The sequence below is a fragment of the Parasteatoda tepidariorum genome, chromosome 6, assembly GCF_982258835.1.
Source record: "Parasteatoda tepidariorum strain Cologne lab strain chromosome 6, Ptep-v5.0, whole genome shotgun sequence".
In the NCBI taxonomy this organism is placed as follows: domain Eukaryota; kingdom Metazoa; phylum Arthropoda; class Arachnida; order Araneae; family Theridiidae; genus Parasteatoda; species Parasteatoda tepidariorum.
The window spans coordinates 92,379,619-92,394,317 of NC_141760.1; the positions used below are offsets into that span (position 1 = coordinate 92,379,619).

The following is a 14,699-nucleotide window of genomic DNA, read 5'->3' on the forward strand; positions in this document are numbered from 1 at the left end:
CAAAAGCGGCATCCCTTTGAATTATACCGAAAAGGGGAAAAAATCAAATTCCCTAATTCGTATTCATTATTTTTTACCTAACATAGTTCCAGGGAGAAAATACCCTTTTCTAAATAAATGAGAGCAAAAAAAAACCTCTTAAAAAACTCAACAAAAAAAACTTGAACAACCCCTTTGCTTATGCGAGGCAAAACCTTCAATTTCATCAATATTACAACCGGTGAAAGATGAAAAAAAAATTGAAGGTGGAATTGAATTGAATATTCGAACTTGTATGTAGTTTTAATGCATTGGTGTTTCGTGGGCATGGAATCTTGTGTAAAAGCGTTGGTGGGTTTAGTTGTACCAGCAGAAAAGTGAAAATTGAATTTGGATGATACCGCCCTATCATGAGCCAAACTGACGACTTGTTTCTAATGACAGGGCGGAACAACCGCCTATTTCTAACACTGATATTTTTTTTTCAGCCCCAAAAATACATTTGGGCTGCGTTTCCGTTCCAGGGCAAATGATAGTAAGGTTAAAGGGAGGATGTAAAAAATGAAAGCTTTTCTAAAGCTAGGTTAAAATTGGGCCTAATAATAAAAAAGTAGTTTTGGTAATACTAGGAACAAAAAGGTTAGATTTACAGTTTTTAACTATTAAATAATATTTAAAAATATTTGTGTTAAGACATTGTTTTAAAGCTCATCGTGGTGAATTCTACATCGTAAACTGTAAAAAAAATAATGAAATCAATTCTCAACCTTGTAAACTAAAAACTACAAAATTTTTTATGTTTATGTTTTTTTAGCGTCAAATAGTATTTAAAAATATTCGCATTTGCTTTGTTTTCCAACAACATCATTCAAACCGTTAGATTCAGATATACTGGAGAACTTTAAGTACATTTAAGTGAACAATCATTTTGCAAAAATATTTAAAAAATACTAATGAATTCTGAATCCTAATTTCTGAATTTAGTTCATATACGTTGACAAAAACATTAGAAATATTTATTAATTCTGCATTTTGATTCAAAAGTGAACAATTTTTTTGACAAAAATATTAAAAATACTAATGAATTCTGCATGCTAGCTTTTGAATTTTGGTACATATTCTAGAACAATTTTTTTACGAAAATATTAAAAATAATTATGAATTCCGTATCTTAATTTCTGGATTTTGGATAATTTAAGTCAAAATTTTTTTCAACAAAAACATTAAAAATACTAATGAGTTCGGAATATTGGACATTCTTAGGAATCTCTTCTTGGTGAATTTTAAATAGTGTACTGTGAAAAATAAATGAAGTGAATTCTGAATCTTGTGAACAAAAATGAAACTTAAAAACTCTTTAGGTTTACGTTTTTTTTTCAATCAAAAAATATTTAAAAATATTAACATTTATTTTGATTTCCTATAACATCACCATTCAGCTATAATCGAAATTACTATTCTAGGTACATTTAAGTGAACATTTATTTTACAAAAGTATTAAAAATACTAATTAATTCTAAATTTTAACTTCGGAATTTTGAATTGAACATTTTTTTAATCTCATCTTAATGAATTCTGTACTGTCTTTTGAATCTCCTCTTAAAGAATTCTGATTCTTTAAATAAATTTCTATATCTTAACTGTGTCAAATTTTTTAAATTATGTAAAAAATAAATGAACTTTAAAATAATTTCTATTTGCATTAATTTATCTTAAAAATATTAGTATTTACTTTTATTCTACGTCCTATTATCTACATCTCACCTTGCAGTTATACAGGAAAATAATATTGTAGATTTATTTAAGTAAAAAATTTGTGCCATTTTTTATAATCTTACTAAATTGTTGAAAATACTGATAAATTCTGGATTTCAAGGTTTAGTTAAGGGAACATTTTACGTCATTTTAAATAATCTCACGAAATTATTAAAAATGGCAAAGAGTTCTGAATCTCAACTTATGAATTTTGAATCTTACATCTTAAAAAATTATAAATCTTGTTTTGAATCTAATGTTAAAGAATACTGAATTTTCTAATAAATTTCTGAATTTTAAATTTATCTAAGCATTTTTTAAATATAGTCAAAAATGAACTTTTAAATTCTTCATATTTACATTAATTTAACAGACAGGTAATGTCTAAAAAAATACTATGATTTACTTTGATTTTACGCAATATTATCAACACATCTTCTTCCAATTATTTCGGAAAATAATATTCTATATTTATTTACGTAAACCAATCAAGTCATTTTAAAAAATACTAAATTGTTTATAAAAGAAACAATAACAAATTCTAAATTTTGGACCCTTATGAAATTCCGGATCTACTTCTGAATGTCAAATTGATGAATTCTTCATTTATTTTTTTAAACATATTGTTAAGATTTTTTTTTTAATTTTAAATATTTTAAATTTCATTTGAGTTACTGTTAACTAAAATAACTTCAAGCATTTTTAAGTTTGCTTTTATTTAACTGTCAAATAATACTTAAACATTCGCATTTACATTGATTTTACTTGATATCATTAACATCTCTGCATACAATTATGCCGGAAATTAATATTCTAGGTTTATTCACGTGAACAATTATCGCGTGAAATTAATAAAATTCTAATGAACTCAAATCTTAATTCGAAATCTTTCATAAAGTATGTTTTATTCGTTTTATTAAGCAATGAATTAAGCGCCATTGTTAGTTAACAATTACAGCAACATTTAATTTTCAGATAGTAATTCTCGGCGGAAGAAAAGATGGAATTTTTAATCTCTTTTGTTTCCGGTGATGTAAACATGGTTAGATAGAAAATTTCCGTCAAATTCCTCGAGGACTATTATGCAATTTAGAATAAAAGTTAAAACGTTTTCAGAGAAAATAACATTATCTGCATAAACTTTACTTCTACATTTTTATTCAAGTTCTTTGTGTAAAGTAAAATATATACTATTTTATTCTCAAAAATATGAGAAAATTCATATTTAATAATCTCATATTACTTAAAAAAAATATAAGATTATTTTTAAATAAATTGAAATTTTCGAAGCAGTAAGTTAGAAAAAACGTGTCAATTTTTTTTAATTCTTTATAATTCGTCTGTCTCGAAAAAAGCAAAAAAAAAAAAAAAAAAAATTCTTGTAAAGGACTTTAAAATGAAAAAAAAAGTAGAAAACAAACTTACCAAAATAAAATGAAAAACACGTTAAAATTAGATTCGTTAACATAAAATGCCAAGAAAAAATATATAATATGCGTGCTTTTAGCTTTACTGTATGAAATAGTTGGTAAAAATATCAAATTTAAATTCAGTGCTGCCATCTACGAAAAAAAAAACTTTCAAGAATAAGAATAATTGGAAAATCTAAGTAACAAAATCCATAATGGGTAAAGAAGTTTTTAAAAAAACAATAAAGAACAATATTAAAATTGTAAAATCAATCACACACGCATGTGTATAATATGTGTATGCTACATGAAAGAAAAACTTGATTTAATTGGGTATAATATAAAAAAACACAACTACTTCCACTTAGTAGGAATAACATTTACCATGACGCAATGCTAAATTCTATGCCACTATCCACATAAATCAATTATTAATCAAAAATCGAATATCAATTACTTTTCTTTATAATGCAATAAAATCTGGCGAGCAGCTATTTAAACGATCAAACACTTCGTTTGTTTATTTGTGGCTTGAAGTTAGGCTAGCAGAAAATGCCGTTCATGGGTTAAATTTAGTAGGAATAACACAACCTGTGACGTAGGCTATAGTATACCCAATTATAGAAAAGGAAAGAAAAGGAACGAGATGGCTTGGCTATCATAACTGAATTTGTTTTCGCCAAATCCTTTTTGAGCCTAAAAGAACGAATTCTCCCCATAGAAATACATTACGTCTCATTATTAAAATGATTGTAACTAATTAACTTTACAAGTTTGAGGCAAGCCATTTTTTTACTTTTGAAGTCGCTGCTTTTCTGTTGGCATAATAAATGGCAATAATACATCTGGATTAAATCGACATTAAGAAAATCAAAACCAAAGAATCAAATAAACAAAAACTTCAGGAATCGTAAGAAAACGAAACTGGGATGAGTGCCGTTCTGAACTTTCATTAATTAGGTAGCTTAAGAACTCGTTGTTTGTCACGGTATTCTACATATTTCTTCTAATCATCAAGTTAACTATTTCAAAGTTTGGCATAAACAATATTATATATAATATGTTAAAGACATGGAATTGAACATAACCATAAACGCCGCTAGATGGCGATAACTGATCACCAGACTATATTGTAATAAACGAAAAGACAATGACGATCTGGTAACGAGATTATTACGATGTATAGGTAACGAGATGTAATGTACGATGTTGATGTTTGAAGAGAAGAGACGTTCTTCTCTGTTCGCTATATTCCATATTTGTTGTTTTTGTCCTAACTAATTTACTTTTGTTATATTAAATATTTAGTTATCAAGTACATGTATTTATTTACCACTTCATACTAACAAATAAGGCCTGCAGTTTGCAAAAAATTTCTTTAACAAAAAAATTCCTTTAAAAGATCTTCACGAATAATATTTGCGTCCATGTCAGTAAAATGAAATCCGTTATAGTATAACGCTTATCTATTCTAAAACGAAACAGTTCTCGAAAATGTCTGCATGCAATAAACAAAGTACCATCACGAAGAGCTTTGGCGTGAACACTCGTAAACGTGCCTTTCAGATCAAGTCCCAAAAGGCAGGACTTTCAGTTTGCACTTCAGAGTATGAAAAGACTTCAAGGATCCGTCATGAACAGGAAAGCAAACATTTTAGTACTTTGGATGTAAGGACAGAAGCTTTTATTATGTCCTTTTTATTTAACTTGATAGAAAACTGGAACCTGGCTTTATACTCAAAACCCCTAAAGAATTCCGAAGGGTCACTGTAAAAAAAGGTTGAGTTTAAGTTTAAAGGGATAAAAATTTGTATAAATGCAAATTCGGTGTCTGAAAATTGTCCTAAGTCCTTTAAAGAGAGTGGAAAATAAAATAAAGCTTAACAATCACCTTTTATCATGGTAAATCTTTATATATATATTTCGTCTGTTCGTGTGTATGTCACTGAACTCCTCCTAAACGGCTGGATTGATTTAAATGAAATATTCTGTGTACCTTCAGAAGGATTCGAGAATGGTTTAGATTCACAATGGAACATTCTGCCACAAACCGTTCCAGCGGTATCAGCGAAAATCGAAATGGAATTTTCTGATTGGTTAAAAGTTAGCCATTGTTTTAAATTTTGCTGTACACGAATCAGTTTTCAAATATCTTGAAGATAACAACAGTGATATTTTCTATGTTATAGCTCTATTCTTTTAGAAAAGTAAATTACATATATACTTTAATATTTAATCATAATTCGGTTCTTTATTTCAGGTGAGCACAAGCACGTAAAATCAACGAGAATAAGTTTCGTAATTATTGGTCGTATCACGGATTTAGTATTGTGAAAACTGTTTAATAAAAGTCAAGGCAAAAGCAAATTTTATTCATCTTGCACGCTTTTAATAATTATTTATATTTAGTATGCAATTTTAGCTCAATTTAGTACGCAATTTTTCATTGCTGGCAGTTGTCATTTGAAAACTATTAGATTGTTTATTATTACAAAGTTTGCGAATTCACATTCATTTTAATTATTTCATTTAAAAAATAGGAGTAGACTATATTTGAGGGTGTCCCTTGATTCTCACCAAGTTGTGATAGCGGTTGATCTCCAAGCTGGCCGATGTTTAATCCCAATCGTGATTCTGATTCGTTTAAATTTCAGCGTTATTTTTAAATGTTCAACGGTATATGTAATTTCAGAAGTCCGTTAGTTCTATGTTGGATACCGGCTGGTTAGGTTACTTTTGCTTCTGATCAATAGGATCGAAGGTATGTGGGCAGTCATAAAAAAAGGACTTTAGAAAAAAATGTCACCGCCATTCCGATACCACAGACGCCATTTTCAATTCGTATTTCGCCGAATTTATGTGGCGATGGAGGAACACAGATTCTATTCATGATAAATTTAGACAGTATCTAACTGCTATTAGAGAATTCTGTGCACCTAAAACTGAGGAAATTCAAGCTTAATGAATAAGTGAGATGTTTTTTTTTTCCTTTTCTTTCTGTGCTTACTCCATTAATTTTTATTTCGATTCAAAATGCATTTTATTGGGTTTATTAATTTTGCTTACATTGGGTTCATTGCAATTTTATAAAGTTTTGGCCGATGTCTTGCTGAAATTTTCCAATGTTGTTTAAGATTTTAAGTCATTAGCGTATGTATATTTGACCGAAGCGCCACCTTTAATTTTCTTTAGATTTATTTGTTTTAATATTTCACTTTAGGTTGCGTGGCAACCAGAGATAGTTTTTTGTTGTTGTTCTTTTTTTGTTGTAATTTAGAATTATAATTTTTAGAATCCGTTTTTGATGCTAAATTATTTGTTATTAAAAGATTAAAGTTTTATAATTGTTGTCATTCATCTGTAGAACTTGTAGTTCATTTGATTGATTTTATTTAAAAGGCGTTCGCATTATTTATTTTCACTTATTAACGACATTTTGTGGCGTCCGCGACAGGACGGTTGATACGCTACTTCTGATTTGAAAAATGTTTTTAGCATCAAAAGGATTTAAAAAGGAAGATCTTATTATTGTTGCCCAAGAAATTGGCGAAGTATTACCTCAAAAGGCTACTGTAGCGGATCTGAAAACGATCATTTTGAAAAGTAAAGAATATTTAGCTGATCCAGATTTTGTAACAAGTGTATTGGTAGCTACTGTCAATGATCGACGACAAAAGGAGGAATATGAAGAAAAAGAGAGACGAAGAGAATATGAAGAGAAACAAAGAGAATATGAAGAGAGAGAAAGTATAAGAAAACATGAACTGGAGTTGGCGAGAATTCAAGCTACATCGCAAAGAACCGGTGAGTCTCCGCCAAATATTATTAGTGCCAGTGCCAGAAAGCAGTTTAATTTGCCAAAATTAGAACTTAGGCAATTTAGTGGAGATTTAAAAGATTGGCTACCATTTTGGGGACAATTTGAACAAATTAATAATGATACAGATATTGCCCCTGAAAACAAATTTCAATACCTGATTCAGGCTACAACTGTTGGATCTAGAGCTAGAGAAGTTGTAGAAAGCTTTCCTCCAACAGCTGCAAACTATACCAAAGCAGTAGATAGCCTCAAAGCCCGATTTGGCAAGGATGACCTTTTGGTCGAAGTTTATGTTAGGGAATTGTTGAAGCTCATAGTTTCCGTTCAAAAGCATGAAAAGATATCTATGACGTCCCTTTATGACAAACTAGAGTCATATCTTAGAGCTTTAGAAACGTTAGGCGTTACGACCGAGAAATGCGCTTCAATACTATTCCCTATGGTAGAATCTTGTTTCCAAGAAGAGTTTCTAAAAGCCTGGAACCGAAGTTCTTCCCGCGTTGCTTCAGTTGACGCCAAAGAGCGATTAACGAACATCATGGCTTTTCTGAAGGCAGAAACGGAAGGTGAAGAAAGAATTAATTTGGCCATGTCAGGTTTTGGCTTGGGATCTGATGAAAAACGCCAACCCTTTAAAAAGAAAGCAAGAGATTTCCCAACAAAAAGATTTCCAACAGCGGCAAATCTATTGACTACAGATGTAAAAGATTTGAAGAAAGGGTGTGTGTTTTGTTCAGGGAAACATAAAAGTTCAGATTGCTTTTCCGCTCGAAATATGACTTTAGCTGAAAGAGAGAGCATAGTAAGAGAAAGTCAATGTTGTTTTGCCTGTTTAATGCAAGGACATCCAGTTCGTAAGTGCAAAGCTTTTATAAAATGTGTCATATGCGGTAAAAGACATGTGGTACTAATGTGTGAATCTTTAGCTGCAAAAAATCGTGAACCCGATAAATCTGGGCAGAAAAGTGAAAGTTCTGAAATAAACATGTCCAACATCACGTACGGTCCGAAAGTGTTCCTTCAAACTATGAAACTAAAGCTGATATCTGACAGAAAAGAAATTGTGGTGAGAGCAGTTTTAGATTCTGGATCACAAAGAACATATATTTTAAAAAATTTGGCTGAAAAGATGGAATATGTTCCCTTGAGAAAAGAAACTCTCATACACTCTTTGTTTGGTGGTCATAAATCAGATAAATTTGAACACACGTGTTATAGAATTAGATAAAGGAATCCAGAGAATAACTTGACTTGTAACATGGAAGCTTTAGATCAAGCATCTATTTGTGATACAATAACACCTGTTAGCTTTGGACCCTGGTTAAAAGAGCTTGAAGAAATGAATATAAAGTTGTCAGACATCGGAAATGAGTCACAACCAGTTCAAATTCTGCTTGGAGCTGACGTAATAGGAAAACTTATGACAGGAAAACGAAGAGTTTTGGCAAGTGGATTAGTAGCAATAGAGACACTATTGGGATGGACTTTAACAGGGAAAGCACCTGAAAATGATTTACCGTCAAGCAACGCAATGTTGGTTACTTCACTTTTAGTAAAAGAAATGGATATTTCTGAGATGTGGAGATTAGATTCTTTAGGAATTAAAGATCCTTCAGAACAAAAATCTAGAGAGGAAATGCAAGAAGCCTCAATGGAACATTTCTTAAATACAGTGAAAGTTGAAGGAGACGGCCGTTTTATAGTTAGTCTGCCATGGCTTGATGGGCATTTGCCTTTGCCAGATAATTATGATTTAGCGTTAAAGAGATTGCAAATGACAACACGCAAGTTGAAAACCGACAAATTGTATGATGCCTATGGAGAAGTGTTCAAGGACTGGGAGAAAGAGGAAATAATTGAAGAGGTTCCAAAAGAAGACATGGGGATACCTTGTCACTACTTACCTCATCGACCTGTGATAAAGGAGAGCAGCACAACTAAAATCAGGCCCGTGTTCAATGCTTCTTCTAAGAGAAAAGGAGTTCCTAGTTTAAATGATTGTGTAGAAAAAGGGTTAAATTTGATAGAAGTAATTCCCTCAATGATAAATAAATTTCGAAGATATCAATTTGGCGTAACAGCTGATATACGTAAGGCTTTTTTGCAAATAAGTCTTTATGAAAATGATAGAAATTTCTTACGATTCTTATGGTATGGAGAAGATGGACAGATGAAACATTTTCGTCATCGAAGAGTTGTGTTTGGCGTTTCCTGTAGTCCGTTTTTGCTAGGAGCCACTATTCAATACCATTTGAATAATAAACTAGAAGAAGCAATGGGAGGGAATGAAAAATACCCTAAAGAGATTATACAGGAACTAATATGCAGTTTTTATGTAGATAATTGCCTCACAAGCGTGAAAACTGAATCAGAGCTGAAACAATTTATAGAAGTTGCTACTAATATTATGGCTGAAAGACAATTTGATTTACGAGGGTGGGAGTCTACTAACCCATCAGAACCTAATTCTAGTGAGACCAATATTCTGGGAATGAAGTGGAATAGACAAAGTGATACTCTGTTAATTAATATTCCTGATATGAATGACACAAAACTTGAAAAAATCACCAAAAGAAGCATTTTAGCTGCCTCACACAGAGTTTTCGATCCTATGGGGATAACTAGCCCGGTATCGCTACGACCAAAATTATGGTTACAAAATTTGTGGAAAGCTAAAATTGGTTGGGACGATGAAGTTGACACAAAAACACGAGAAGATTTTACAAAGTGGCTAAGTCAGCTTGAATATCTGAAGCACATAGAAATCCCAAGGTGGTTACATTGTGACAAAGGTTACGAACGCATTTCATTACATTTCTTTTGTGATGCCAGTAAATTTGCGTATTCCACAGTAGTTTTCCTGAGAATAGAAGATGAAAGCAATGTTCAAGTCCACCTGATACAGAGTAAAGCAAGAATCGCACCGAGCGGGAAAAAGGAAACAACGATTGCTCGACTTGAACTTCTTGGTGCCACAATTGCAGCTCGTTTGTCTATTGAAATAGTAAAACAGTTTCCGACGGATAAAGTTCATTTCTGGACAGACTCAACAACTGTATTAGCTTGGCTTAAAAGAGAAGACACATGGGGTGTATTTGTGGAAAATCGAGTTCAAGAAATCAGGAAATTGACTCCAGTAAAAGCATGGAGGCATTTGCCCGGATCTATGAATCCCGCAGACTTACCAAGTAGAGGTTGCTCTGCTCAACAACTTGGAAATTCGAAGTGGTGGGAGGGCCCCAGCTGGCTATATCTTTCCCACACACAATGGCCTGCAGCAGCTGACGAAATATCCGTTAATGAAGAAGAGGTAAATTTGGAAAAAAGAAAACAAGTAGTTATTTCCATGGTAAATATTGAAGTATCGGAAATATGGTGTAATTACTTTTCAACATATAGCAGAAATGTAAGAGTAGTCGCTTGGATCTTACGTTTTGTCCACAACGTTTCACATCAGGATAAGTTGAAGGGAACTTTAATCTGTGAGGAGTTAACAAAGGCAGAAAGTGTGATTTTTAAGTCAATGCAAACAACGCATTTCCAAGATGATAAATTTCTCGCGAAAATGCAAGCTTTTCGAGATAAAAGTGGTATTCTGAGAGTCAAGACCAAACTGGTACATAGTGATGAGAATGAGAATTTCAGATGTCCAATCCTTTTACCTGCTAACAGTGTTGTGTTAGAATTAATCCGTGAAGAGCATATAAAAGCGATGCATGCAGGTCGTTCCATCTTACTCTCAAGACTCAGAGAGAGATACTGGATTCTTAAAGCTAAAAAGTTAGTAAATAAAGTTATTTCCAAGTGTGTGACTTGTAAGCGTCATCAAGCTAAACCAGTAGAAGTTCCGTTTGCGCCCCTTCCAAGAGAAAGAGTTACTCAGACAAAAGTTTTCCAAGTGTCTGGTGTGGACTATGCCGGTCCTCTGTTTCTAAAATCGAATGAAAAAGCTTGGATCGTTTTGTTTACCTGTGCTGTGTACCGAGCAGTTCACTTTGAATTAGTACGGTCACTCACTACAGATGCTTTCATTCAAGCATTCAGACGATTTATCGCAAGAAGAGGTAGAATATCGGTCATTTACTCGGATAATGGAAAGAACTTTGTAGGAGCAAACAATTATTTAAAGAATTTAGATTGGGACAAGATTGCTGTGTACTCAACCGCTCAGAAAATAATTTGGAAATTTATTCCACCCACAGCAGCATGGTGGGGTGGATGGTGGGAGCGGATAGTTGGAATGCTTAAGACTCTTCTGCGTCGTGTGTTAGGTAAATCTGTTGTGGATTATGAAGAACTAACTACAATTTTATGTGACTGTGAATCGGTTATAAATAGCAGACCATTGACCTACATTCACGATAATCCATCTGAATTAGTGCCTTTAACTCCGGCAACATTTATATACGGGGAAGGTAGCAACAGCAACGAAACTCCCGATCTAGACCTTGTGAATCGAACCTCTATGTTGAAACGTGTGAAATTTTTGCAAAAATTACGTGAAGATCTCAAACAAAGATTTAGAAATGAATATCTTGCTCAGCTAGTGCACAAGGGAATAAGAAGGAATGATGTTATAAACATCGGTGATATTGTTTTAATAGGACAAGATAATGCTCGACGCATAGATTGGCCTCTTGGAATTGTCTTGGAGCTTTATCCTGGAAAGGACAATATTCCTAGAGTAGCCAGATTAAGAACCTCTCTAGGAGAAAGGATCCGACCTTTCCAAAGACTTTATCCTTTAGAGTTATCAGCAAAGAACGATATGGATGTTCTGGAAAAGTCTTCAAAGAAACTTAACTTGGAAGTTGATAATATTCCCAAGTCCGTTGATGTGCCTGATAATTTGGAAGTGAATTCTTCTATCAAAGGCAGATTGGGAAGAATCATAAAAATTCCACAACGTTTAGATTTATGAACTTTTTGTTATTTATATAATGACTGAATATTTTTTTTAATTCGTTTCATATAAAGGTGACCAATATACATGAGTTAGTTTGTATTTTAAAGAAATGCTAACTGTTTGTTCCAAAGTGCTATTTATAATATCACTTTGCAAGGTGGGAGTATGTTTAAGATTTTAAGTCATTAGCGTATGTATATTTGACCGAAGCGCCACCTTTAATTTTCTTTAGATTTATTTGTTTTAATATTTCACTTTAGGTTGCGTGGCAACCAGAGATAGTTTTTTGTTGTTGTTCCTTTTTTGTTGTAATTTAGAATTATAATTTTTAGAATCCGTTTTTGATGCTAAATTATTTGTTATTAAAAGATTAAAGTTTTATAATTGTTGTCATTCATCTGTAGAACTTGTAGTTCATTTGATTGATTTTATTTAAAAGGCGTTCGCATTATTTATTTTCACTTATTAACGACATTTTGAATGTATTATTAAAATATCATTATGCTTTGGCAGCCATTCCTGTTACCGCGGTGTTCCGCGCAAACAGGAATGGTGATAAACATAAGTTACCAATTTCGTCAAGGGGCACCCACAAGTATATTTTTACCAAAAATAGATTTTTGTTTTAAATTTTATCATTATTATATTTCTTATTTAATTCATTTCATTTTTATTGCTTTTTTATTATTTAAAATAAATACGTGAATTTTCGAATTAGCAAATTTGCGACCACTGTCAACTTCTACATTTCTTTTTGTTTGAAAGAGAATATTTGCAAAAATATGCCGCCTAAACGAATCGCTCTTAGTCGCTCAACATCTCAAGCACGCAAGAAGAGAACTAACCGTGTTTCAGAAAAATCGGAGCAACGGGAAGAAAGACTTGAAACTAATCGAGAACACAATGCTTTAGCCCGTTCCTTAGAAACGTCTGAGAAACAGGAAAGAAGACTGTTAACAAATCAACTACGCACTTATCAAGCCCGTTCGTCGGAAACATCAGAGCAAGGGGATGCAAGAATAAAAATCAATCAAGAACGCACTTCGCTATTCAGACGCTGCCTATACTCTGATTTGAATCTCAGTGCATTTCACTATGATCCGACAACCAACTATAGTCTTTCACCCAAGCGTCATCATCGGAAAAATGGATCAATTATGTATGTTTTGTAGTGCTCTCAAATTTAAGAATAAAACAGCTGGAATTTGCTGTTCTGGAGGCAAAGTGTAACTACCAGATTTAACGTCGCCAGCCGAGCCATTATCAACGTTGTTATCGGGTCAAGCAAATCAATAGAAACTTTTCTTGGCGAATATAAGTCAGTACATTCGTGTTTCCAAATGACTTCATTCGGTGCTGCTACAAGTATTGATGCGCATATGGACAGCTAGAGTTATTTATTACATTCACATGCAATCCTGCTTGAGCTAAAATTAAAGAGCTTTAGTAACTTAGGCAAACATCATCGGATCTTCATGATGCATTATCACGCATGAGTTAAAACAAATATTAAGCTCTAAACTTGGTTTTATTGCGAAAAGTCATGTTTTTAGAGAGACACGGTGTTTGATGCATTCTATTGAACAGCAGTAAGAGAGAATTGCCACATGATTTGGCTTATTGAAAAACTCACACCAGGACAAATTGGTCAGCTCATATCAGCAGAAATATTCACGACGCCATTGATCCAGAATTATTTCAGATCATCATCCAAAATATGTTTCATGGTCGGTGTGCATCACCATACATGTCTGTTTGAAAATGCACTAACGATATCCTAGAGAATTAACTGTTGAGACTATCACTGGTTTTTTCACCATTAAATAAAATTCTCTATTCAAATCATAATCACAAATCTCATTTACACACTTAAATACAAAATTTAAATTCAAACTGAAAGCGTTGCAACGCACGCAGGGTACAGCTAGTATATATATATACTTGACTTTCCATTTTTTTAAAACCAGTTAAAATTATAAAATCAGATGCTTAGAAAAACTTATTTTCTTCATAGCTATGGACTCGTAGCGAAATATTAAAATTCGCGATGTCATAATAAAATCACAAGACTATCTTTTTATTTTTGTCTGACATTCTTTTCAATTTATCAAAAGCAAATGTTAAGTTGCATTGCAGTCAAATTTCATTTGACATTATTTCTTTTTATTTATACTCTCTTATGATTTAATGCATAAAATACATAAATTCAAAACAAAAATTGGGAACACTTTATGAAGCAATATGTTTCCTCACTTTTTGAGCTTATGAAATGAAGTGAAAGCGAGGCGAATGGATGTTACATTTCAGTACAAAAGTTCAGGTCTTGCTGTCTGAAGTATATAATGTTAGGTATGCATGCAAAATTATGAAAAAATCTAATGTTCAAGTAATGCATTGAGGATCGGGAAATCTGAATTATATGTTGTTACAATTGAGTACAAAATGGAATCGAATCTAATGTTGCTGCCTCTTTTAAAGTCGTGAAATAGAGTGAAAGGAGCGTGCTGTCTGAACTATATGATGTTACATTTACATACAAAAATAGAAAATCTAATGTTCAAACGTTGCATCATCTTTTAACTTCGTATAATAGAGTAAAAAGGTCGCGTAATCTGAATTATATGCTGTTACAATTAAGTGCAAATTTGTATCGAATCTAATGTTGCTGCCTCTTTTGAGGTCGTGAAATAGAGTGAAAGGAGCGTGCTGTCTGAACTATACGATGTTACATTTACATACAAAAATAGAAAATCAAATGTTCAAAAGTTGCATCATCTTTTAACTTCGTATAATAGAGTAGAAAGGTCGCGTAATCTGAATTATATGCTGT

General features: G+C 32.4%; 2 protein-coding genes across 2 annotated transcripts; both read left to right on the forward strand.

Annotated features, from left to right (window-relative positions):
* Nucleotides 1-6,628: 6,628 nt before the first annotated feature.
* Nucleotides 6,629-8,191, forward strand: LOC147808211 (uncharacterized). Its single transcript, XM_087166934.1, has 2 exons — nucleotides 6,629-6,790; nucleotides 6,914-8,191. Exons 1-2 carry the CDS (start codon nucleotides 6,629-6,631, stop codon nucleotides 8,189-8,191), a joined length of 1,440 nt encoding a protein of 479 aa, XP_087023060.1.
* A 30-nt stretch (nucleotides 8,192-8,221) lies between these two features.
* On the forward strand, nucleotides 8,222-11,884 carry LOC147808212 (uncharacterized). Its single transcript, XM_087166935.1, has one exon. The coding sequence runs from the start codon at nucleotides 8,222-8,224 to the stop codon at nucleotides 11,882-11,884; it is 3,663 nt and encodes a 1,220-aa protein (XP_087023061.1).
* The last annotated feature ends 2,815 nt before the right edge of the window (nucleotides 11,885-14,699 follow it).

Bases quoted from the DNA above. Each gene is read 5' to 3' on its own strand.
- LOC147808211 (XM_087166934.1), top strand. From the start codon at position 6,629: ATGTTTTTAGCATCAAAAGGATTTAAAAAGGAAGATCTTATTATTGTT. The intron at 6,791-6,913 runs GTAGCTACTGTC...CATGAACTGGAG, and splicing joins ATTTTGTAACAAGTGTATTG to TTGGCGAGAATTCAAGCTAC.
- LOC147808212 (XM_087166935.1), top strand. From the start codon at position 8,222: ATGGAAGCTTTAGATCAAGCATCTATTTGTGATACAATAACACCTGTT.